This window comes from Pituophis catenifer, unplaced genomic scaffold (assembly GCF_029215685.1).
Source record: "Pituophis catenifer annectens isolate HBS135680 unplaced genomic scaffold, rPitCat1.0.hap2 SCAF_15, whole genome shotgun sequence".
NCBI classification, from domain to species: Eukaryota; Metazoa; Chordata; class Lepidosauria; order Squamata; family Colubridae; genus Pituophis; species Pituophis catenifer.
This window is the reverse complement of record NW_027256895.1, coordinates 12,453,221-12,480,247: the sequence shown is the minus strand read 5'-3', so window position 1 is coordinate 12,480,247 and position 27,027 is coordinate 12,453,221. Positions and strand designations below refer to the sequence as shown.

At 43.3% G+C, this 27,027-nt stretch overlaps 3 protein-coding genes across 3 annotated transcripts; all 3 read right to left on the bottom strand.

Annotated features, from left to right (window-relative positions):
• Window positions 1–4,580: 4,580 nt before the first annotated feature.
• Window positions 4,581–5,507, bottom strand: LOC139324379 (olfactory receptor 10G6-like). The gene has a single exon (XM_070954090.1). It carries the CDS (start codon window positions 5,505–5,507, stop codon window positions 4,581–4,583), a length of 927 nt encoding a protein of 308 aa, XP_070810191.1.
• A 7,920-nt stretch (window positions 5,508–13,427) lies between these two features.
• LOC139324378 (olfactory receptor 10G6-like) lies at window positions 13,428–14,353 on the bottom strand. The gene is given in 2 exon segments (XM_070954089.1): window positions 13,428–14,095; window positions 14,098–14,353. Coding segments are annotated over 2 exon segments (924 nt in total).
• An 11,187-nt stretch (window positions 14,354–25,540) lies between these two features.
• Window positions 25,541–26,467, bottom strand: LOC139324376 (olfactory receptor 10G6-like). Its single transcript, XM_070954088.1, has one exon. It carries the CDS (start codon window positions 26,465–26,467, stop codon window positions 25,541–25,543), a length of 927 nt encoding a protein of 308 aa, XP_070810189.1.
• Window positions 26,468–27,027: the final 560 nt, after the last annotated feature.

Sequence of the window (27,027 nt, the reverse complement as noted above, 5' to 3'; positions counted from 1 at the left end):
TAACATCTTATTCTAACATTTAATATTTTATTATGTAATCACCCTAAATCTTAAACTTCAAATCTAAACAGCTCTTTATAATATTCATCTATCATTTTAACAATCAGCATTTCATATATTTTCCTTACTTCAAAGACCCAAATCAAATCAATGTTTCTTTTAACTCACATCTAATAATCAACATAAAGTATTTTATTCCTCTCTTAAGAACATTTCAAAATCAGTAACTGTTCTTCAAAAATATCTCCTTCACTCCTCCTAGGTTTATTTTTAACTGGATTGCAGCTTAATTAGCTGGTTTCCAGGGATGCTTTCCTTCACTCCTAACCTTATTTGTTGGCTGGATCACAGTTTAGTTTTAACTGCTTTCCAACATTTTCTCCTTCACTCCTCCTAGGTTTATTTTTAACTGGATTGCAGCTTAATTAGCTGGTTTCCAGGGATGCTTTCCTTCACTCCTAACCTTATTTGTTGGCTGGATCACAGTTTAGTTTTAACTGCTTTCCAACATTTTCTCCTTCACTCCTCCTAGGTTTATTTTTGGCTGGATAACAGCTTTTCAGCTGTTTTCCAGGGATGCTTCCCTCCACTCCTAACCTATATTTCGCTGGTTCACAGCGGAAAATTTGAGTAGTTCGGAGAACCGGCAAATACCACCTCTGGCTGGCCCCAGAGTGGGGTGGGAATGGACATTTTGCAGTATCCGTCCCCTGCCATGCCCACCAAGCCACCCCATGCCCACCAAGCCACGCCCACAGAACCAGTAGTAAAAAAAATTGGATTTCACCACTGAGTCAACCTATTCGCCAAGGCACCTGAAAGCAGAGCAAGAAGCAATGGATGGAAACTAATCAAGGAGAGAACCAACCTAGAACTAAGGAGACATTTTCTGCCAGAACAATTAACCAGTAGAACAACTTGCCTCCAGAAGTTGTGGATGCTCCAACACTGGAGGTTCTTAAGAAGAGATTGGACAGCCGTTTGTCTGAAATGATATAGGCTTTCCTTCCTGAGCAGAGGGTTGGACTAGAAGACCTCCAAGGTCCCTTCCAACGCTGTTATTCTATTCTTTTCTGTCATGAGTGAAATACAAGAAACCAATATAAAGCCTTGGAGTTCTTAATGTTAGCGCTTTTATTTTATTTACTTTGTTAGAAACAAATGCTTCTAACTTAAACCCGATGACAATGATAGGATTCGGATTTCCATTTTCTTAATAAAAAGAATGTTTATGTTCTCAGACACAACAAATTATCTGCAGCCGAGATGAAGCCAATTCTTTTGAAACAACCACGAGGGTGACTATACTGGAGTTGTTGGAAAAATATCCAATATACTTTCATTAGGGGAAAAAAAATCACAATATTATATGAGTGTTTATCTATTCCTCCATCTAAACTATCATAGATCAGGGAATGTAATTTAAATGCCAAGGTTATACGCAGTAGTGGGTTTCACTTTTGTTCGCTACCAGTCTGCTCATGGGCGGGTGCGGGAGTGCACAACGCTTCTGTGCATGCGCAGAGATGTCCAGGCAGGTGGGTGGAGCCTCCCACCGCTACCAGTTTGCCTGAACCAGGACGAACCAGTAGCAACCCACCACTGGTTATACAAGGTATAAGATACTGAAATGATCCATATTAATAGCAATAGGTATTATACTACTTCATAGTGCTTTACAGCCCTCTCTAACCAGTTTACAGAGTCAACACATTGCCCCCCAATAATCTGGATCCTCATTTTATCGACCTCGGAAGGATGGAAGGCTGAGTCAACCTTGAGCCCATCAGGATCGAACCAGTGGTGGGATTCAAATAATTTAACAACCGGTTCTCCCGGGGTCAGGTTGGCTGTCATGGGAGATGTGACCCATGTTCTGTCCCCAACCACACACACACCCACCAACAGACGTTCAAGAGTTAAAGACCAAACCAGCTGGCAAAATCCTTTTCCTTATGATAACGGAACTTGGCCACAACCTAGTGGCTGCCTGCCAAGAGTTTATTATTTACGAAGAGGAGAGATAACTTCTCCCCACTTCTGATACATCAAAAGAAACAGCTCAATAATTACGGAGTCAATCAAGTCCAGAGATAATCCAGCAAAGTCTATAGCCAAAAGTCCAGCAATGCAGAATGGCATGGAAGCTTTCAGCTTTGTTCGTCACAAGGTTTGACTGGCCACCACGCTCCATTTTATATCCTGTGGGGTGTGGTCCAGTGACTCAGCCTAATCTCGGGCACGCCTTTTCTTCTGTTGTGCATGCTTATCTCTGCGACGCTGGTGTGGATCCAGCCAAGACTCATTACCCTCATCACTGTCCATCTGTGGCTGTGTGGATGTGCTTGGCCCCGGCCCTATCTCTTGCCCTTCGGCGGACACCAAAGGCATTGCCAGAGAGGAGGGTCCTGGAGAGGGAGGCCTTGCCAACTCCTCTCCTTCACTCTCGGAGTCCTCTCCTGCCAATGACACAGGCTCAGATGATGGAGCCACAACAACCCGTCCCCATCCTCCAGCTCCAACACACATGTCAGATGAGCCTCTTGCAATGGCCAACCTGACCCTGGGCAAACCGGTTGTTAAAGTACCCCTCCCGCTATCAAACTGGATCCTGGCCGCTGCACTGCAGTGGAGAAATGGGAAATGGAGTGGCCAGCACGAGGGAAGGAGGAAGAGCAGGGAGAAGAAAGAGGGAAAGCAGCCTTCTCCTTTTCTCATGCCGGCCGCTCCATTACTTGTTTCTCCATTGCAGCTCCCAGGATCCACTTTGATAGCATGGAGGGGGCGGGGGTAATTTAACAACCGGTTTGCCTGAACCGGTGTGAATGGGTTGAATCCCACCACTGGATCGAACTCTAGACTGTGAACAGAGTTAGCCTGCAATACTGCATTCTAACCAGTGATGGGATTCAAATTTTTTTTACTACCGGTTCTGTGGGCATGGCTTGGTAGGCATGGCATGGCTTGGTGGGTGTCATTTGTTGGGCATGGCAGGGGAAGGATACTGTAAAATCTCCATTCCCACTCCGCTCCAGGGGAAGGTTACTGCAAAATCCCAATTTCCTCCCGATCAGCTGGGACTCAGGAGGCAGAGAATAGATGGGGGCAAGGCCAGTCTGAGGTGGTATTTACCGGTTCTCTGAACTACTCAAAATTTCCGCTACCGGTTCTCCAGAACTGGTCAGAACCTGCTGAATACCACCTCTGATTCTAACCACTGCGCCACCTCTAAGATGCAACTTAGAAATCAGGACCAAATAAGATTGACGGTGAATCCATGCAGTTTGGATGAGTCAAAAGCCAGAATCAACAAGTCAATAAAGATGTGGGCCATCCCATTGGTTCAGAAGGACTCTGTTCCTTAAACGAAGATGATCAGGAAGTCATCTTAGTACATTTTCTCTCCAAAAGCTTAGGAAGTTAGATGAACAGAGACCTCAGCATGACACAATCAGAACACAATGCGAATAGGCAGCGTTTGAACATATTTTGGAATCTCAGGAAAATATTGGCATAATCTACAAAACTATCAAACAAAGATAATGCTGTTTCAATATTTCTGCAGCTTTTACTGAAAAGGAATGGTGTATAATATTTCCAAAATAAACAATATCCTCTGTTACAGTTCCCTTTTAAACAATAAAAGAATAATAGAAGAGTAAATTTTATTCCAAAGTGAATGTATTTTAGTCTACATCTGATTGAGACAACCATAAGAAAATAAGTAGAAATGCACACAGATATGCAAGAGAAAAACTAAACCGAAGTTTAAAAATTATATAAAGAAATGGTACAGGATTTCCTGCCTGAGCAGGGGGTTGGACTAGAAGACCTCCAAAGTCCCTTCCAACTCTTCTCTTCTCTTCTCTTCTCTTCTCTTCTCTTCTCTTCTCTTCTCTTCTCTTCTCTTCTCTTCTCTTCTCTTCTCTTCTCTTCTCTTCTCTTCTCTTCTCTTCTCTTCTCTTCTCTTCTCCGCTCCTCTCCTCTCCTCTCCTCTCCTCTCCTCTCCTCCCTTCCCTTCCCTTCCCTTCCCTTCCCTTCCCTTCCCTTCCCTTCCCTTCCCTTCCCTTCCCTTCCCTTCCCTTCCATTTCACTCCACTCCACTCCACTCCACTCCACTCCACTCCACTCCACTCCACTCCACTCCATTCCATTTTATTCTTTTCCCATGTATCCACTCCAGTGGTGGGTTTCCAAATTTTTTACTACCGGTTCTGTCGGTGTGGCCTGGTGGGCATGGCAGGGGAAGGCTACTGTAAAATCTCCATTCCCTCCCGATCAGCTGGGACTTGGGAGGCAGAGAATAGATGGGGGCGGGGCCAGTCAGAACTTTTACTACCGGTTCTCCAAACTACTCAAAATATTCACTACCGGTTCTCCAGAACTGGTCAGAACCTGCTGAAACCCACCTCTGATCCATTCCAATAATCATGGCTGAGCTACAAAAAAGTTAATAGATACTGTAGTTCTGAACTGTCTTCCTATTCTCACTTGCACATCCATACACTAAAGTAAATTAGAATTCACATCTAGTCATCTAAACTTGACGAAAAATATATGGTGCACACACCTGTTGCAATCTACTCGGGATTCCTACCCCAGAGTTTTACCAGAGCAGTTTTCATCTCTTTGTTCCTAAGGGTGTATATTATGGGGTTCAACAGAGGAGTGATGGTGGTGTAGAATACACATACCACACTCTCCAGGATGTCCCGAGAAGCCGGTCTCAAATAACGAGAAAACAAGGGCAGGTAGTATATGACCACCACAGTGAGATGGGCAGAGCAAGTGGAGAAGGCTCTGTGTCGTCCTTCATGGCTACTGATCTTCAAAATGGCGGTAATGATGTAAGTGTAAGATGCTAGGATGAGGATAAAGCAGGTGATTGTCACAAAGCCCATGTCGATGATGATAACCATTTCTATCAATTGTATCTCAATGCAAGCCAGCTTCAGGATGGAGGGAATATCACAGAAGATATAGTCAATATTGTTGTGCTCTCCGTAAGGCAAATGAAAGGTAAGAGAGGTCTGAAAGGCAGAGTGGAGGGTCCCTCCAATTATGGTACCCAAGGAGAGAAGGAGACAGGCTTTTGAGCTCATGAGGTTGCCATAGTGGAGTGGTTTACAAATGGCCAAGAAGCGGTCATAAGCCATCACAGTGTAAAGAAAACACTCTGTACACCCAACCGAGTTCAAAAAGAATACCTGTGAGATGCACCCGGAGAAGGAAATGATATTTTTCGGCTGGATGAATCCTGCAGTCACTTTGGGGACCACCACAGCTGAGAAGGCCATGTCCAGGATGGAGAGGTGACAGAGGAACCAGTACATGGGCTTGTGCAGTTGAAGGTTGGTGATCACCGCCAAGATGATCAGAGAATTTCCACAAAGAGTGAGTGCAAAAATGACAGAGAAAAAGAGAATCAAGGGGACCTTCAAGTCTTCTGTACAAGGAAACCCGGAGAGGATGAATTCATTTGGGGATGATTGATTTGGGCACTCCATGTAGTACTTTTTTTTTTTACACTGGCTCTTCGGCTTTGAAATGGAGATGAGCACCGCCCCCTAGAGCCGGAATCGACTAGCACACATGTGCGGGGGAACCTTTACCTTTAATATACCTTTTACTAACTATGTTGAAATTCCCGAAGACTCGTCGATCATCACACAGCATGGAAAATAGCATTGCACATAGATTTTGTTTGGCATCATTTGCCGCTTCACAGATCTATTCCAACATTGTACAATATACGCCATCCAGAATCCCTCTGTGGTTTAACGATCTGATAAATTAAAAAATAAATAAAATCTCAGGGAAGGCGTGATTTAATTCATTTCTCTCCCCCACCCCACCCCAACATGCTAAGTTTGCTGGTGTGAAATTGACTGGAACGGTAGAAATGTGAATATTTCTTAATGCTGTTCCTGGAAGAAGAGGTGGAAAATCCTGATGGAGTCTTTGAATGATTTCAGTGGTGGAATGCTGCCAGTTTAACAACTGGTTCGGTGAGTGTGCACTTTGCACGTGTGTGTGCCTAAGGCACTTGCATGAAGCGCTGAAAATGGAGCATTTAGAAGCTCAGCTGCTTACCTTCCAAGTCAGCAACGGTAAGTAGATCAGCGACGGGGAAAAATATCAGCTGTGCCGCGCGATTGAGATGAGCTACAAAGCAGGAAATAAAGGACAGGATAGAGCGGGGTTGGGTGGGTGGGGAGAACTGATCATCGTCACTACCGGTTCGCTTGAACCGGTCTGAACCAGCTGAATACTACCTCTGAATGATTTGCTTGTTAACTTGTAACCTTGTAACTTTTCATTCTCTTTCTGTTCAGAAGACTCACTGAGCACTTCATGGGAAACAGATAAATTGTCTCTTGATGGAAAAGCAATGTATTTTTAGTTTCTCCAAGAGGAATCCTAAACTGAGCATGGAGACGAAGATCTCAGACTTTCTGTTTCTAAACTTCAGCTGGTTTAATTAATTGCAAAACCCCCAGCAAATGTAATTTCAAGTTTTAAAAAAATAGTCAATACCTTATTGTGAAATACAGCTAGAGGTATTTGGATTTGTGTGCTGAAGATCTTACGAACTCCTGCTTGATATGAACTCTGGATGTGAAGTGAAGAATTAGGCAGAGTCAGAATAACAGAATAACGGAGTTGGAAGGGACTTTGGAGGTCTTTTAGTCCAACCTCCTGCTCAGGCAGGAAACTGTATACCAGGTCAGACAAATGCCTGTCCAATCTCTTCTTAAAAACTTCCAGTGTTGGAGTACCCACAGCTTCTGGAGGCAAGATGTTCCACTGGTTAATTGTTCTCACTGACAGGAAATTTCTCCTTAGTTCCAGGTTGGTTCTCTCCTTAATTAGTCTCCATCCATTCTTTCTTGTCTTGCCTTCAGGTGCTTTGGAGAACAGGTTGACCCCCTCTTCTTTGTGGCAGTCCCTCAAATATTGGAACACTGCTATGAATCGTACATCTTTGTATCTCCAGATAGGAGCAGTTACACTCTTTTGTTTCCACATCTTTTTATAACATTGTAGTTATTCAGTGAACGTTCTGCCTTTATTCCCTAGAGTTGGTAAACGTTATTTTCAAATATGGTTGATTTAGGAGAAAGGCAATTAAATCTGCCCAGAAACTCCCCTGGGGAAACAATTACTTTCACATAATAGTGAGTTTGAAAGTTTGCACACATAATCATGAAAAAGATCAATCAGCCATGAGCTAAGATCCTAATGTTTCCAATGGGAATTAATTGAGAACGGTTATTTTATTCCAGAGCTGACTGCTCAAGTCATTTTTCCGTCTTATTATTTGGATTATCTTTTTTTCCTTCTCTAAAATGCATAGCTTGAATGTCTGTTTTTCCTTTAATTAACCATAAGGCTGTCCTCATTTTAAAATCCATGATCCATCTTGTCTCTTTCCTGATTTATTCTTACACTTCTGTTACACTAATCTAGATTTACTACTCTAGTCATGGATCATCACTAGCCATCAAACAAACATTATCATCTCATGGCAATTTGCATCTGTTCTGGATATGATGCATGTTTTTAGCAAGAAATGGAGGGATTCAGTTAAGACTAAAAATGCACCCCCTACTATATATGATCTGGTCTTGTAAAATAATACTTCCCTTTTGATTACATATTGCTTTTCATTTGCTTCTATGATTCTATGTTAATTTTGCTTTGGAAGATACCCTGTTGTTGTTTTTAACTACGGTTTTAATGGGAGAAAAGGACAAGGAAAATGGATTTTGTATGCATTTATAGTTGCAAAAAAAAAAGGGGGGGGGAAGTGGTAAGCACCTCTATTTGTCATGATTTGCACAAAAATCTCAGCAAAATACATCGTTCACTATATCCAAAGAGGTATTCCCTTGCTATGAATCTGAACTAATGTAGGTTAATTCGCTCCTCATAGCTACATTTGGTTGTGAAAGTTGGAACTTAAAAAAGCAAGGCAAGAGTGCCAGGGACTTTTTACCACATGTGGTGGGAATGCCCAAAAGCTATAAAATTTTGTCATCAAATCATCATTGGCATTCTTCAGTCTCAAAAGACTATGGTATTGTCCTCTGGAAAGAGGTCCTAAAACAGTATCTAGTGTGACTAAAAGGGCCACTTCGAGAGTGGCAATCCCTTCCACACTGAGGGCAGATATATTCTGTCCCCTGCCCAGCCTCCAGATTTCGCTGGTTCCAGGACTGCCTCTTTGCCTCAGCCTGCTGAACAAGTGTCTCTTCGAATTGGAGAAGGCCATGCTGCGTCTTTAGCCTCCAAGCTGAACAATCGGAGGTCAATTTTCCCAGTTGTTAATGTCCATTCCCTTTAGGTCCCTCTTGCAGATATCCTTATATCGCAGCTGTGGTCTCCCTCTGAGGCGCTTTCCCTGCACTAATTCTCCATACAGGAGATCTTTCGGAATCCGACCATCAGCCATTCTCACAACATGCCCCAGCCAGCGTAGATGTCGCTGTTTCAATAGTGTATACATGCTAGAAATTCCAGCACGTTCCAAGACTGCCCTATTTGGAACTTTGTCCTGCCAGGTGATGCCAAGAATACATCGGAGACAGCGCATATGAAAGGTGTTCAACTTTCTCTCCTGCCGTGCGTAAAGGGTCCAAGACTCACTGCAGTAAAAGAGTGTGCTCAGGACACAGGCTCTATAGGCCTGGATCTTTGTATGTTCCATCAGCTTCTTATTAAGCCATACTCTCTTTGTAAGTCTGGAAAATGTGGTGGCTGCTTTACCAACATGTTTATTCAGCTCAGTATCTAAAGAGAGAGTGTCAGAAATAGTTGAGCCAAGGTACACAAAGTCATGGACGACCTCCAGTTCTTGTGCAGAGATTGTAATACAGGGAGGTGAATCCATGTCCTGACCCATGACTTGTATTTTTTTCAGGCTGATTGTTAGTCCAAAGTCTTGGCAGGCCTTGCTAAAACTGTCCATAAGTTGTTGAAGGTCTTCAGCAGAGTGAGAAGTGATGGCATCATCATCAGTGAAGAGGAAATCCCGTAAGCATTTCAGCTGGACTTTAGACTTTGCTCTCAATCTAGAGAGATTAAAGAGTTAATACAATGGTTAGAAGAGATATTAAGAAGATCTCATCATTGGAATACAAGACATATGTGATAAAGTTGAGAATTCAGGATTGAATTAGACAAAAGGAGCTGTTCAAAACCCAAGAAAGAAAACCCTCAACTCCACTGAGGTAGAGAAGAGGTACTTTTACTGAGTTTGAAATGATAGCAGTGAAAGCAAGGCAAGATCTGATTCAAAAGGTACAAAAGTTACAGTTTGAAAGTTTCCCCAAATCCCTCCCCCCAAGGACCCAGGCCGAATATTCAATCCACATCGCTCATAATGTCATGTGAAGCACATCTTCAGGTATTTTCGTCCATCTGGAGTTCTAGGATGGTTGGCCTTGACTGAATGTAAACAATTCCACTCAGCAGTGTAGTAATTCTTGAGAGCCTTTTAACTAAAATCTTCCTTTTAGTTCACCTCATCAGCTCACTTCCCAAACCCAAATGCCATGCCCCCCTATCAGAGTTTGCAGTAGAAATCAAATCCAGAAAGCACACACAGGTAAACAGATTCAGCAGGATTCATTAACTTCTTTATATACATATAATATATGAAGATAAATGTACAATACCAATATAGATTCTTCTTCAGCGTAGTAGCAGTTACAAGCAAAACACAAGGCAGGAGAGAACAGTTAGTTTCATTTCAGCAGAGCAGAATAGTTTCAGTTTCTCTGCACAGACTCAGAAGCTGCAGACTAAGACACGCCCTGGCTCCAGTCTGTCTCAGCTCCCATTGGCTGAATTAGTTGCTATGCCTATACATTGGCTGACCTTGTTACCATGTTCTATTCCAGTTGATGAATATACTCTGACATCCCCTCCCCATTACTATGGCAGCCAATAGCAAGGGCATCAAAGTAAAAACCCATGCTGGAGATCTGGCTGACACTCAGGAAGATATTGTTTTTCAAGTAAAAGCCATCTGGAAAAATGATTCTCATATTCCTTGCTGTTTAGGGCAAGTGTCCTCCTGAAATTCAGTAACTCACTATAGGAGACATTGCACACAGATCTCCATAGATCTTGCCCAGTGGTGGGATTCCAAATCTTTTCCTACCATTCTATGAGAGTGTGCTTTGCGCACAGCACTCAAAGACCACCCTTGGTGTCAGCACTGGTGAACTGAGCTGTTGTCTAGCTCAGCTGAGGCATGACAATTGCTCTGCTGCGTGAATCAGATGAGCTAAAAAACAAGGGAATATAGGACAGGGAATGGCAGGAGGGCGAGGCCAACCAGAGGTGGTATTTGCCAGTTCTCCGAACTACTCAAAATTTCTGCTACCGGTTTTCTCAAACCGGTCTGAACTGGCTGAATACCACCTCTGAACTTGGCAAGAGCACAAGAGAAAGCAGCAGTATTTTACCATGTCTTTGCTTTTCTGGAAAGTGTAAGCTTCATTGCAAGAATATTCTTGTAAATGAAAAAGGTTTCATAATTATTGTCTCTGCTGCATTTATACAGGAAATCTATTATTTATTATTATCTGCAAATCTAACTTTAGAATGAGGTGGGGTGGCTCGGTGGCTTAATGATGCTGGATATGATTTCTGCTCCAGCGGTTTGAGTTCTAGCATTATGTGTTGGGGTGAGTTCCTGTCACTTGCCTCAGCTTCTGTCCACCTAACAGTTCAAAAGTATGTTCTATGCAAGTAGAGAGATAGGTACCACTTTGGTGGGAGATGAGTTGGTGCTCTGTGAAGGCAGTCAGATTCCTGACTGATGTGAACCTTCCTGGTTGCGGTATCCATTTGTAAGGCAACTCCAGGAGGAGAGGGAACTTTGGATCACACTGCAGGAAATGCTGCTCATCTTTCTCTCTGGTGTGAAGCCAGCTCACCCTCCTCTGACATACCTTGGTAAGCGTGCAAGCGTGTCATACAACAGAACTGGTACCTTGGCAAACTAAACTACTGTGGTCTTCTGGCTACTGTAACAATGCCACACACTAATAATAGAATGTTACATTTCTCAAGTTTGGTGAATAAAGTCAGGAAACAACAATGTTTATTTAAATTACAACATCAAAAAGTTTCGTGCATCATGGGAAAAGCACATGGCAATACATTCAGAAAAGATATTAAATGCATTTTTAAAACATACAGTCATGTATAAATTTTCCATTAAAATAGTTGCTAAATAATTCTCTCTCTGATTTTTTTTCCCTACAGTACATGCCTCCATTGAGATCTCTTCACAAACTGGTCTTGTTGGAGGCAATGGAAATGCAGCCAGCAAATATGACATCTTCTAAAGCAGGGGTGTCAAACTCAAGGCCTGCGGGCCAGATCTGGCCTGTGGGACCACCCTGGAAACAGTGAAGGACCAGCCCGCAGTGCCTCTGTCAGCAAAAACAGAGCTCGAGAGGGCCACATGTGGCCCTCCCAGGCTCCGTTTTTGGCTGCAATGGCCTCCTGCAGCCCTCTGCCAGCGAAAATGGGGGGAGGGGGCTTCATTTTTGCTGGAAGAGGGCTGCAGGAAGCCATTGTGGCTGAAAACTGAGCCTCAACGAGTGATGTCTATCGAGGTGGCCACACCCACCCTGGTCACCCCCTGGCCTCCGAAGTCAAACACAACCCTGATGTGGCCCTCAATGAAATCGAGTTTGACACCAATGTTCTAAAGAGACATCATGAAGAGTATAATTTGCTGGAATTCCTAGTCTTATTTGTCCAAGAGAGCAGGGGTACCTGAGGCTACCTTGTCTCCCCGAAAATAAGACTCTGTCTTATTTTAACTTACTGTGTATGGTTTGCCAATTGCACAGTGGCAGATAGGACAGCGCTCCAGAGGGTTAACGTCATTGCCCAGAGGATCATTGGTTGCCCTCTCCCCTCTTTGGAAGAGCTTTATAGCTCCCACTGGCTTAAGAAAGTTCAAAACATTCTTAAAGATCCCTCTCATTTTTTTTGAACTATTACCATCTGGCAGTCGGTATAGGACAATAAAAATAGGCTGAAAACAGCTTCTATCCCAGATCAGAAACTATACTGAATTCTACTGTATAGTGCAATATTAATGCAATGTCAGGGGTTTTCAATTCAATTGTATAGTATGGTATGGTATGGTATGGTATGGTATGGTATGGTATGGAATGGAATGGTATGGTATGGTATGGTATGGTATGGAATGGAATGGAATGGAATGGAATAGAATAGAATAGAATAGAATAGAATAGAATAGAATAGAATAGAATAGAATAGAACAGAACAGAACAGAACAGAACAGAATAGAATAGAATAGAATAGAATAGAATAGAAATTGGAAGGGACCTTGGAGGTCTTCTAATCCAACCCCCTGCTAGGAATAGAATAGAATAGAATAGAATAGAATAGGATAGGATAGGATAGGATAGGATAGGATAGGATAGGATAGGATAGGATAGGATAGGATAGGATAGGAGTTGGAAGAGACCTTGGAGGTCTTTTAATCCAACCTCCTGCTTAGGCAGGAAACCCTACACCACTTCAGACAAATGGTTATCCAACATCTTCTTAAAAACTTCCAGTGTTGGAGCATTCACAACTTCTGGAGGCAAGTTGTTCCACTGATTTAATTGTTCTAACTGTCAGGAAATTTCTCCTTAGTTCTAAGTTGCTTCTCTCCTTGATTAGTTTCCATCCATTGCTCCTTGTCCTGCCCTCAGGTGCTTTGGAGAATAGCTTGACTCCCTCTTCTTTGTGGCAGCCCCTGAGATATTGGAAGACTGCTATCATGCCTCCCCTAGTTCTTCTTTTCATTAAACTAGACATACCCAGTGTACCCAGTGTACCAGTGGTGAAATTCAATTTTTTTTACTACCGGTTCTGTGGGCATGGCTTGGTGGGTGTGGCAGGGGAAGGATACTGCAAAATCTCCATTTCCACCCCACTCTGGGACCAGCCAGAGGTGGTACTTGCTGGTTCTCTGAACTACTCAAAATTTCCACTACCGGTTCTCCAAACTACTCAAAATTTCCACTACCGGTTCTCCAGAACCTGTCTGAACCTGCTGGATTTCACCCCTGCAGTATACCCAGTGTACCCAGTGTACAGATTGTGAAGGATGTGTGTTTTTACATGTATAATGTACACTGAAGATGGCATTTAATTTCATTGAGCAAGGTGCAATGACACTAAACTAAACTAAACTAAACTAAACTAAACTAAACTAAACTAAACTAAACTAAACTAAACTAAACTAAACTAAACTAAACTAAACTAAACTAAACTACATCTGAATTCCATCTGGAAATGATGTCGTCAATTTGACTACTCACCATATTTCTTTTTTAAAAAAAAAAAAAGTTTAAAAATGTCTTGGGTATACTTCCTGCTGCCTACTCTGGATTACCAACCCAGAATTTCAGCAGAGCCCTTTTCATCTCCTTGTTCCTAAGCATATATATCAATGGGTTCAACAAAGGAGTGATGGTGGTGTAGAACACGCTTACCACACTATCCATGGAGTCCTGAGAAGATGGCCTCATATAACGATAAAACACAGGCAGGAAATAAATGCACACCACCGTAAGATGGGCAGAGCAAGTGGAGAAGGCTCTGCGTTGACCTTCACTGCTAGTGATCTTCAAAATGGCTGTGAGGATGTAAGCGTAAGAGGCTAGGATGAGGAGAAAGCAGGTCATCGTTATGAAGTTCATGTCAACAATGAACATCAATGCGTTGAATTTTATGTCCACGCACACCAGCTTAAGGATGGATGGAATGTCACAGAAGACATAGTCAATGTAATTGTCCTCTCCGTAAGGCGCATGAAAAGTGATCGAGGTCTGAAATGCAGAATTGAGGCTGCCTCCAATTATGGTACCCAAGGAGAGGGTGAGACAGGTTTTCCAGCTCATGAGGTTGCCATAGTGGAGGGGTTTACAAATGGCCAAGAAGCGGTCGTAACCCATCAAGGTGTAAAGAAAACATTCTGCACACCCGACAGAGTTAAAAAAGAAGACCTCTGTCACGCATCCAGGAAAAGAAATGATTTTCCCTCTGAACTGAACCCTGCAATCACTTTGGGGACCACCACAGCTGAGAAGACCATGTCCAGGATGGAGAGATGGCAGAGGAACCAGTACATGGGCTTGTGCAGTTGAAGGTCAAAGATCACCACCAAGATGATCATAGAATTCCCAGAAATGGTGAGTGCAAACATAGTGGAGAAGAAGAGAATCAAGGGGACCTTTAAGTCTTCTGTACAAGGAAACCGAGAGAGGATAAATTCATTTGGGGCTGTTTGATTCGGACACTCCATGTAGTACTTTTGTTTTACTTTTGTTCACCTAACCTGTGGGGCAGATGAGATATGTTAATAGAATAGAATAGAATAGAATAGAATAGAATAGAATAGAATAGAATAGAATAGAATAGAACAGAACAGAATAGAGTAGAGTAGCGTAGAGTACAGTAGAATAGAGCTGAGTAGAGTAGAATAGAATAGAGTAGAGTAGAGTAGAGCAGAGTAGAATTGAGTAGAGTAGAGTTGAATTGAGTAGAGCAGAGCAGAGCAGAGCAGAGCAGAGCAGAGCAGAACAGAACAGAACAGAACAGAACAGAACAGAACAGAATAGAATAGAATAGAATAGAATAGAATAGAATAGAATAGAATAGAATAGAATAGAACAGAATAACAGAGTTGGAAGGGACCTTGGAGGTTTTCTAGTCCAAGAAGGCAGGAAACCCAAATCCACTTCAGACAAATTGTTATCCAATCTCTTCTTTAAAACTTCCAGTATTGGAGCATTCACAACTTCTGGAGGCAAGTTGTTCCACTGATTAATTGTTCTAACTGTCAGGAAATTTCTCCTTAGTTCTAGGTTGCTTCTTTCTCTTTGATTAGCTTCCACCCATTGCTTCTTGTCCTGCCCTCAGGTGCTTTGGAGAATAGCTTGACTCCCTCTTCTTTGTGGCAGCCCCTGAGATATTGGAACACTGCTATCATGTCTCCCCTAGTCCTTCTTTTCATTAAACTAGACATACCTAATTCCAGCAACCAAGTATAGAATGATAAAATGAGTTATCTTAAGTCTCAATGTGTGAGTTAAGGATGTTCCTGAAAGAACTTGTACCTGGCCATGAAAAACAAGATTCTAAAGTCTAAAATCTTGCCTACAAATGTATGGATCCAGACAGCGCATCCATAATGGACCAACCCTGAACTTGTGGAAGAGAAATGCTCCTTATGTCTCAAAATTCTATGTTATTTGGAAAGAAATAAGAGCTGGAAAGTATTACCAAGTTGAAATACACGTCTGTGTTTACAGGTGAAACTCGAAAAATTAGAATATCATGCAAAAGTTCATTTATTTCAATAATGCAACTTAAAAGGTGAAACTAATATATGAGATAGACTCATTATATGCAAAGCGAGATAGCTCAAGCCTTGATTTGTCATACTTTTGATGATTATGGCTTACAGCTCATGAAAACCCCAAATTCACAATCTCAGAAAATTAGAATATTGTGAAGAGGTTCAATATTCTAGGCTCAAAGTGTCGCACTCTAATCAGCTAATTAAGCCATAACACCTGCAAAGGGTTCCTGAGCCTTTAAATGGTCTCTCAGTCTGGTTCAGTAGGAATCACAATCATGGGAAAGACTGATGACCTGACAGTTGTGCAGAAAACCATATTTGACACCCTCCATAAGGAGGGAAAGCCTCAAAAGGTAATTGCAAAAGAAGTTGGATATTCCCAAAGTGCTGTATCAAAGCACATTAATAGAAAGTTATGTGGAAGGGAAAAGTGTGGAAGAAAAAGGTGCACAAACAGCGGGGATTACCGCAACCTGGAGAGGATTGTCAGGAAAAGGCCATTCGAAAGTGTTGGGGACTGTCACAAGAAGTGGACAGAGGCTGGAGTCAGTGCACCAAGAGCCACCACACACAGAGGGATCCTGGACATGGGCTTCAAATGTTGTATTCTTCGTCAAGCTGCTCCTGAACAACAAACAACGTCAGAAGCGTCTTACCTGGTCTAAAGAAAAAAAGAACTGGTCTGTTGCTCAGTGGTTCAAAGTCCTCTTTTCTGATGAGAGCAACTTTTGCATCTCATTTGGAAACCAAGGACCCAGAGTCTGGAGGAAGAATGGAGAGGCACACACTGCAAGATGCTTGAAGTCCAATGTGAAGTTTCCACAGTCTGTGTTGATTTGGGGAGCCATGTCATCTGCTGGTGTTGGTCTACTGTGCTTCATTAAGTCCAGGGTCAATGCAGCCATCTACCAGGAGATTTTGGAGCACTTCATGCTTCCTTCTGCAGACGAGCTTTATGGGGATGCTGACTTCATTTTCCAGCAGGACTTGGCACCTGCCCACACTGCCAAAAGTACCAAAACCTGGTTCAATGACAATGGGATTACTGTGCTTGATTGGCCAGCAAACACGCCTGACCTGAACCCCATAGAGAATCTATGGGGCATTGCCAAGAGAAAGATGAGAGACATGAGACTGAACAATGCAGAAGAGCTGAAGGCTGCTATTGATCTGGTCTTCCATAACACCTCAGCAGTGCCACAGGCTGATAGCATCCATGCCACGCCACATTGAGGCAGTAATTGATTTAAAAGGGGCCCAAACCAAGTACTGAGTACATATGCATGCTTATACTTTTCAGAGGTCCGATATTGTTCTATGTACAATCCTTGTTTTATTGATTTCATGTAATATTCTAATTTTCTGAGATAGTGAATTTAGGGTTTTCATTAGCTGTAAGCCATAATCATCAAAATTATGACAAATCAAAGCTTGAACTATCTCGCTTTGCATGTAATGAGTCTATCTCATATATTAGTTTCACCTTTTAAGTTGCATTACTGAAATAAATGAACTTTTGCACGATATTCTAATTTTTTGAGTTTCACCTGTATCTTGTCCATATTTAAATAAGGTCGGGTAGATTGGGTTATAATTCTTTTAGAGCTGTATCATAGAGCTGTCCAAAATTTCTTCTCCTTTACTTATCAGTTGGCTGACCATATCGCATCCTGTCTTAGCAGCAAACGAGATACACCTAATCAATATATATAAAAGCCAAATACCACTCACTCATCACAAAATCTCCAGAACCGCAAAGCCTACAAACTTGAAATTTGGCACGTATGTTCTTCTTGGCTTCTAGGTGCTTGCTAAGAAAGGATTTTTCGAAATGACCATCAGAACATTAGTATTTCATATACAATATTATTGTATTATATTCAGATGCTTATATTCACGTGCTTTGATGCTAAAGAGCGAGATGTTCTACTCCCCCGCCCCACTGAAAAGAACTCTGTTCCAACTGCCAATTGCCTTATATTAACACACTCTGATGCTAAGGAGTTAGACATTCTACTCCCTCTCCCCACCTGAAAATAACTGTTCCAACTGCCAGTTGTCTTATAGTAACATGCTCTGATGCTACCCCTTCACTAACTGGGTGTGGGCATGGCCAGCATGTGACTCATCCGGCCTGCAGGCTGGGACACTCTATTCCCCCTCCCTCTCTGTTCCAACTACCAGTTACCTTATATTAACATGCTCTGATGCTACGAAGTTACACATTCTACATTAAGTTTCAGGCTTTAAGTGGCAATTTATCAAGCCTGATCACATAATTTCGTAGCGAAGCACAGGCGTTATTTATGTCTGTTCCAATAGAAGAGACTGTTTATACCTCTCCTAATCTTGTTGGATTCTGGATAATGAATAATGGTAGTTTTCCCTCAGGAACAAGCATTGACCAACAACTTGGGCTGCAAGAGAGCCAGTGTCACCAACTCAGCTGGTGAGGTCAGAAATGTCAGAGAGAGATCATTTTCAAATCATTTGCCAGATAACCCCTTGAGAAGAACCGAAGGCCACCAAGCAAAATCACCGAAATGTTTTCCTTCACTCATCAAACTGATAAGACAAATGAAATATGGATCTGGAGCAGGGGTGAAATGCTCCCGATTCAGACCGGATCGCCTGATCCAGTAGCAATGGTGGTGGGTGGTTCGGAGAACCGGTAGCAAAAATCCCTGCGCCCCCCTCACCGTCCCCCCATGCCCAGCTGAGCCGTGCAATCATCAGAGGCTTTTTTTTAATTTTTAAAAGCATTTTTTCTATAACCTCTTCGGACAAAAAAAATGCTTTTAAAAGTAAAAAAAGGAAAGCCTCTGATGATCGTGCGGCTCAGCTGGGATCGTCAGAGGCTTTTCAAAGCATTTTTTTCTGCAACCTCTTGGCCGAAGAGGTGGTAAAAAAAATGCTTTGAAAAGTCTCTGACAATCCCAGCTGAGTTGCCTGTTCGGCAGAGAAGTATTTTTTAAAAAGCCTCCCTGACGATCCCAGCTGAGTTGCCTGATCTGCAGAAGCTTTTCAAAGCATTAGAAAAAATGCTTTGAAAAGTTAAAAAAAAAAAGTTGGCCACGCCCACCCAGTCACATTACCCCCCCCCCAAAGCCACGCCCACAGAACTGGTAGTAACAAATTTTATATTTCACCCCAGATCTGGAGTTGTTCTGCAAGTCCTTTTACAGGAGTGGAAGAAATCCTGCATATAAGCTTGATAGGAAAAAGATAGGAGTTAAGCTTCTGTCAATCTAATAGAACAGTAGACCCCAACCTTTTGGGCACCCAGGAACTGGTTCCATGGAGAGACGTTTTTCTGCGGACTGGAGGAGGGGCTGCCTGCATCCCCATGGATGGGGTGTTGCTTGTTTGCATGGCCCACTTGCTGGCATGCTGCAGCTCGGTCCCAGTCCACAGACAGGATATCGGAGACCCCTGTGATCGAAGATTCTGTAAAGTTGGGGAACAAACAACTTTTACACTGTTGGAAGAAATATCCATCCGGGTTCAGTTCCAAGTGTGGATAAAGACACTGGAAACATGTTGGCTGTTTGGAAAGATGGTTTAATGGTGGACAGGACCACATGGTTTTGAGGGCCTGGGCAAAAAGGCACATGGAGTGGAGAGAGGATTATATTTATACACACTCTTGGGCCCTGCCTTAGAGTTTCCTGTTCCTGTACAATAAATGTATCCCATTGGCTGTCAGACTCCCAGGGGGCGGGGATCTTAGCTAATTTAGTAGGCTGTCTGTGTCCCAGGCTTGGTTGAGCCTTTCTGGGTGATGTAAACTTCCCAGGTGCCATGTGGTGAGATGGGTAGAGGGCTAATCCTATCATGTCCTGTGGGCCATGTCTTAATCCCATCACCCTGGAGCTGAAGGTGGGGGGAGGCAAGGAGCTGCAGAGAGCTTTGTCTTTAAAAACATGTTTCTCCTTTTCTCATCCAGGGAAATATAATATTCTGCCTCTTTAATATTTTCTAGACTATTTCATTCTTCTAGGAGGGGTGGGTGGGTGCCTCCTTCCTACAACACCATGGAGGAAATCATGCAATTCTTCATTATATCAACTGTAAAGCATCTCATGTGAAAATACGAAGGACCAGATCCAACTCAAATTTCTTATTTGCACATCCACACACCATATACAAGTTGAAAAATGTCCACCCTCAAATGAACATGTGGCCCAGAGTCACCTTATAGAGGATAGGAAGGGGACATAAAATAAATGTGAAAAATAATTTGCGTTAGCCTAATATACCTTTTAATATCTCTGTTGAGATTCCGGGAAGATTCATCGATCATCGCACAACATGGAATCCAGCCTTGCGGATAGATTTTTGGGACATCGTTCACCTCATTCACAGACCTATTCCAAATTGGTATCATGTACAATGCTTAGAGTCTCCCTGGTTTTAATTTTGATAAATCAATACAGTGTTGAGGAAGGAGTGACTCCATCCATTTCTCTTCTTTTCCATCATACTTGCTGGTGTGAAATTGATTGGGAGGGTTGAAAGGCACAGTAGTTCTAATGCTGCTCCCAGAAGAGCCGGTGGAATATTTTGATGGACAAACTCATAGGTTTGTAACTTTTAATTTTCTTTCTTAGGTTTGCTGGACTTCTTATGGAAAACAAACGAACTTTCTCTTGATGGACAGTGATGTATTTTTACTTGCTCCAAGATAAGAGTCCTAAATTTAGCATAGAGTGGAAGGTCTCACCTTTTCTTTCCAAGCTTTAGCTGGCATAACTAATTGTAAAAAAAAAAAAAAAATCCAACAAATGTAACCTCAGTTTCACAACTATTGTGAGATACAGGCGGGGTGAAATGCTACCGGTTCGGACCGGTTCGGCTGAACCGGTAGCAATGGCAGTGGTGGTTTGGAGAACCAGTAGCGACGGCAGCACGAGGCTCCACCCACCCACCCGGTCGTCATTACTTCCTGGTTTTAACCAGGAAGTAACCTGTTTTTTACCCTCTGCACATGTGCAGAAGGGTTTGTGCATGTGCAGAGGGTCCGCGCACGCGTGTGACTCATGCACTTCCAAACCGGAAGGTAAGTAGATATCACCCCAGATACAGGCTTGTGCAGGGGTGGGATTCTACCAGTTCGGACTGATTTGGGCGAACCGGTAGCTCCGACGATCAGCTGGGAGTGAACCGGTTCGCTCTGACGATCAGGTTGGCTTGCCTTCCCACCCGCACGCTTTACTTACCTTTATCTCCTCAGCTGATTGGCACGGCAGAGCGGATTGCCGCGCCTCAGCTGTGTAACTCCCAAGCGGTAACACAGAAGGTTAGTATTTCTAAAACTGTGCACGCGCATGCAGTGCGTGTTAGGCGCGTGCATGTGCAAAGCGCACGATCACCGAACTGGTTGTTAAACCGGCAGCATCCCACCACTGGTTTGTGGCATGCCAAGTCTCCACCAAGCCATGAGCCTTCTTCTCAGTTTTGCTGAGATATTTTTCCCCTTTCAAATCTAGAGCTACTTGGAGTTCTGAACTGAGGATCTTATGAACTCCTAGTTAATAAGGCCTCTCAATGTGAAGCGAAGAATTAGGCAGCATCATACATCTTCATGTCACCAGGTAGAAGCACTTCAGACTCTTCTGTTTCCAGCTGTTTTTATAACATTGCATCTTCAGTGAACGTTCTGCTCTTATTCCCTAGAGAGTTAGTGTACGTTGTTTTAAAACGTGGCTGATTTAAGAGAAAGGCAATTATGATTTCCAGAAAGTCCACTAGGGAACAATTTCTTTCAAACAATAAGTAAATTTGAAAGTTTGCACACATCGTCACAGAAAGATCAATTAGTCACGAGTTAAGTTTCCAATGTGAATTAATTCAGAACAATGATTTTTTTAAAAAATTTGATTTATATATTGCCCTTCTCCGGAGACTCAGGGCGGCTTACAATGCGTTAGGCAATACCCTTCATACTTTTGTATATTTTATACAAAGTCAGCTTATTGCCCCCACAAACTGGGTCCTCATTTCACCTACCTTAGAAAGGATGGAAGGCTGAGTCAACCTTGAGCCTTGGAGAGATTCGAACCAGCAGAAATTGCAGGCAGCTGTGTTAATAACAGGGTGTGTATCCCACTGTACTATCAAGGCTCTTTTATGTCAGAGCTGACTGCCATGACTTACCACCTGGGTTATCTTTTTCCTTCTCCACATATCTAGATCGGTGATGGCTAACCTTTTTGCCATCGCATGTCAGGAGCGGGTGGTGGTGCTGGTTCTCCAAATAAGAGTTGGAAGGGACCTTGGAGGTCTTTTAGTCCAGCCCCCTGCTTAGACAGGAAACCCTATACCATTTCAGATAAATGGTCATCCAATCTCTTCATAAAAACTTCCAGTGTTGGAGCATTCACAACTTCTGGAAGCAAGTTATTCCGCTAATTAATTGTTCTAACTGTCAGGAAATTTCTCCTTAGTTCTAAATTGCTTCTCTCCTTGATTAGTTTCCACCAGTGGTGGGTTCCTCCTGGTTTGGTCCGGTTCGGCCGAGCCGGTAGCGGTGACGATATGACGTCACCGAACCGGTTCTCCCCCCCGCCCTCCCACTCCCCCACCCCCCCATGTTATTCTTACCTTTTATTTGGTCCCACCCCCAATCTATTGCTGCCTCCTGAGTCCCAGCTGATGACTAGAGGGAAAAAAACTCTTTTTTAAACTCTTGCCACGGGGCTTCAAAGGGCCGTCCTACAGCTGATCAGTGTTAAAAGCAAACAAATTACTCAGGTCGTAAGTGCAAGGACCTTCCAGAAATGACTCTGACCAGCTAGCCACGCCCACCTAGTCACATGACCTCCAAGCCACACCCACAAAATAAGCCATGCCCACAGAACCGGTAGTAAAAAAATTTAGAACCCACCCCTGGTTTCCACCCATTGCTTCTTGTCCTGCCCTCAGGTGCTTTGGAGAATAGCTTGACTCCCTCTTCTTTGTGGCAGCCCCTGAGATATTGGAACACTGCTATCATGTCTCCCCTAGTCCTTCTTTTCATTAAACTAGACATACCCAATTCCACCAACTGTTCTTTATATGTTTGAGCCTCCAGTTCCCTAATCATCTTTGTTGCTCTTCTCTGAGCTCTTTCTAGAGTCTCGACAACTTTTTTACACCGTGGTGACCAAAACTGAATGCAATATTCCAAGTGTGGCCTTACCAAGGCATTATAAAGTGGTATTAACACTTTACGTGATCTTGATTCTATCCCTCTGTTTAAGCAGCCTAGAACTGTGTTTGCTTTTTAGGCCGCTGCTAATATAGAATAGAATAATAGAGTTGGAAGGGACCTTGGAGGTCTTCTCGTCCAGCCCCCTGCTCAGGCAGGAAACCCTATACCATTTCAGATAAATGGTTATCCAATCTCTTCATAAAAACTTCCAGTGTTGGAGCATTTACAACTTCTGGAGGCAAGTTGTTCCACTGGGTAATTGTTTTCACTGTCAGGAAATTTCTCCCTAGTTGCTTCTCTCCTTAATTAGTGTCCACCCATTGCTTCTTGCCCTACCCTCAGATGCTTTGGAGAATAGCTTGACTCCCTTCTTCTTTGTGTTAAGTATGTATGTGTTATTTTTTTCTTGTTTTTTAAAGACACCTTTTCTTCTAAAACTCATAGATATGTACAAACTCTCCAATAAAAATTAGTTGTTAAATAATTCTTCTTTTCCCTCTCTGATTTCCCTCCTACGTGCCTTAACTGATATCCCTTCAGAAATAGGCCTTGTAGGAGGCAGATGAATCTCTGCTAGTAGTCCAGAAAGAGGTAGAAATATCATAACTCCTAAAGAGACATTAGCGAGATGTGGTGGCTCAGTGACTAAGATGCTGAGCTTGTCAATCGAAAGGTCGGCAGTTCAGCGGTTCGAATCCCTAATGTTGCGTAATGGGATGAGCTCCCGTGACTTGTCCCAGCTTCTGTCAACCTAGCAGTTCGAGAGCATGTAAAAATGCAAGTAGAAAAATAGGGACCACCTTTGGTGGGAAGGTAACAGCGTTCCGTGCGCCTTTGGCATTGAGTCATGCCAGCCCCATGACCACAGAGACATCTTCGGACAGCGCTGGCTCTTCGGCTTAGAAACGGAGATGAGCACTGCCCCCCTAAACCCCGAAATGACTAGCACGCATGTGCGGGGGAACCTTTAACCTTACCTTAAAGAGACATGGTGGAGAGGATGGTTTGCTGGAATTCTTTCTCTTCCATTCCGACGCAACAGAATTAATTGAAACTGGGCTGAAGAAGGTCATTGTGAAGTTCTATGAACAAGTTCTAGTTGGATGAGGATCTCTCTAGGACAGGAGCTAGGCAACACCACGTGGGGAACTTCAGGGTTCTTTCAGCATTGCTTATATCTCAGATCAGTGGTGGGTTTCAAATTTTTTTACTACCGGTTCTGTGGGTGTGGCTTGGTGGGCATGCCAGGGGAAGGATACTGTAAAATCTCCATTCCCACCCCAATCCAGGGGAAGGTTACTGCAAAATCCCCATTTCCTTCTGATCAGCTGGGACTCAGGAGGCAGAGAATAGATGAGGGCAGGGCCAGTGAGAATTTTTACTACCAGTTCTCTGAACTATTCAAAATTTCCGCTACCGGTTCCACAGAACTGGTCAGAACCTGCTGAAACCCACCTCTGTCTCAGATACTTCCCTGACCATCTGTTCAATCTTTTTTTGGATATGACATGCAGATAAGAGGACCAACAAGTGATTCCACTTCTTTACACCTCAAAGCAAGTCATTCACCCCATCATTAAGAAAGAAGTGATTACACTCAACAGACTGTGTGATTTGAAACAATCCGCTGATGCCCATGTTTCTAATCAGCTCCTCTGCTTTCTCCTAAATATGCTTTTTCTTTTCAAGAGGCAACTGTTTTTTTCTTGAAGACGTTTCGCTTCTCATCCAAGAAGCTTCTTCAGCTCTGACTATGGATAATGATCCATTCCACACCATCCAGTCAGAGCTGAAGAAGCTCCTTGGATGAGAAGCGAAACATCTTCAAAAAAACCCCCCAGAAAATCCAGTTGCCTCTTGAAAAAAGCATATTTGGGACCACCATGACCTGGATGACTAAGAATCTCCATAGATATTTAGCTATCATTTGCTTTCTATGCAATTTGACCCTCTATATCCGTGATGGCAAACCTATGGCACGGGTGCCACAGGTGACACACAGAGCCATATCTGTGGGCATGCGAGTGTTGCTGTAGCTCAGCTCCAGCACACATGCATGCGCCGGCCATCTGATTTTGGGGCCTTCTGGTCCCACTGGAAGTTGGGAAATGGGCTGTTTCCAGCCTCCAGAGGGCCTCCAGGGGGTGGGGAAGGCCGTTTTTGCCCTCCCCAGGCTCTTAGAAAACATCTAGGAGCCTGGGGAGGGTGAAAAATGGGCCTACCGGGCCCATCATGCCATCGCGTGCTAAAAGCGGGGGGACTTGGGGGGGGGGTCACACGCGCATTCATGGGGGCGGGGTGCATTGAATTATGGGTGTGGGCATGTACATGGGCGACCTTCCCGCGCTCCCCCCACTTTTGGCACGCGACGGCAAAAAGGTTAGCGATCACAGCTCTATATTATTATTATTTATTATTATTATTTATTCAATTTATATCCTGCCCTTCTCCAAATGGACTCAGGGCAGTGCACAGCCGGAACTAAAACACATACCAATACAAAATTTAAATTTTTTAAAAGAATTATATGACTTTGGCCCACAATTTAAAACATTCAAACTAAAACCCATTGACAATTTAAAAAGCTAAAAAAGCTAAAAAAAAGGGGGGGGGGATCCGATATCCTTCGTATCTCCAGGGGCAAATGTTCCAGAGGGCAGGAGCTGCCACAGAGAAGGCCCTCCCCCTGGGGGTCGCCAGCCGACATTGCCTGGCTGACGGGATCCCGGAGGAGTCCCTCTCTGTGGGAGCGTACTGGTAGGTGGGAGGCTATCGGCGGCAGAAGGCGGTCCCGCAAATATCCATTCTTTAACAGTGGTTAATAGAAATTTTGAGTGTTGCCATACAATAGATAAAATATAATGAAAAACTTTGACAGTTCATCATGGTTTGTTTTTGTTTTTAATCTTAAATGTCTTGGGTTTACTTGATGCTGTCTAGTCTGGATTCCAACGCCAGAGTTTCAGCAGAGCAGTTTTCATCTCCTTGTTCCTAAGGGTATATATTAGTGGGTTCAACAAAGGAGTGATGGTGGTGTAGAACACGCTTAACACACTATCCATGGAGTCCTGAGAAACCGGCCTCAAATAATGATAGAACACAGGCAGGAAGTAGAGGCACACCACAGTGAGATGGGCAGAGCAAGTGGAGAAAGCTTTATGCCATCCTTCACTGCTACCGATCTTCAAAATGGCGGTGAAGATGTAAACGTAGGATGTTAGGATGAGGAGAAAGCAGGTCAGCGTCACGAAGCCCATGTCGATGATGATAATCAGTTCTTTGAAATGTATGTCACTGCAAGCCAGCTTTAGGATGGGTGGAACATCACAGAAGACGTAGTCAATATGGTTATTCTCTCCATAAGACAACTGAAAGGTGAGAGAAGTCTGAAAGGTAGCGTGGAGGCAGCCTCCAATGATGGTAGCTAGGGAGAAGATGAGGCACAATTTCCAGCTCATGATGTTGCCGTAGTGGAGGGGTTTACAAATAGCCAAGAAGCGGTCGTAGCCCATCACGGTGAAAAGAAAACATTCTGCATACCCAACAATGTTCAAAAAGAATACCTGTGTAACACACCCTGAAAAGGATATGACCCTTCCGAAGACGTTGAATCCTGCAATGACTTTAGGAACCACCACGGATGATAAGGTCATGTCCAGGATGGAGAGATTGCACAGGAACCAGTACATGGGCTTATGCAGTTGAAGGTCGGAGATTACCATCAAGATAATCAGAGCGTTTCCAGAAAGGGTGAGTGCAAACATGATGGAGAAGAAGAGAAGCAAGGGCAGCTTAAACCCTTGTGGGTATGGAAACCCGGAGAAGATAAACTCATTTGGGGCTGATAAATTAGAACACTCCATGAGTCAGTTATTCTTATATGTATCCAGGTGTTTGAGCAACCGTCCAATCTAATGGAACAGTTTGCTTGGAGTTAGTTCCTAAAATCTCTGACAGTTTCGGTCTCTTTTGTAGGCCTTGAGTTTACTTACAATGCTGCATGCTTTTGTTTCAGATGTAGAAAACTACCACGTCATCCTCATTCTGTCATATGTCAAGGTGCTGCTGTAGAAAACATATTTAAAAACTATTAAATTAATAAATATTCAATGTGATAGAGAAAGAGCTACTGTCTTCCCCTTTATTTCATATCTATCTATCATCTATCAAATAGTGGAGTGGGACGTGGTGGCTCAGTGGCTAAGATGCTAAGCTTGTTGATCAGAAGGTTGGCAGTTCAGCGGTTCAAATCCCTATGATTGTTATGCCTAACTGGGTGAGCTCCTGTTACTTGTCCCAGCTTCTGCCAACCTAGCAGTTCGAAAGCACGTAAAAAATGCAAGTAGAAAAATAGGGACCACCTTTGGTGGGAAGGTAACAGCATTCCGTGCGCCTTTGGCATTGAGTCATGCCAGCCACATGA

Coding starts and splice junctions, on each gene's coding strand:
- LOC139324379 (XM_070954090.1), bottom strand. CDS start 5,507: ATGGAGTGCCCAAATCAATCATCCCCAAATGAATTCATCCTCTCCGGG.
- LOC139324376 (XM_070954088.1), bottom strand. CDS start 26,467: ATGGAGTGTTCTAATTTATCAGCCCCAAATGAGTTTATCTTCTCCGGG.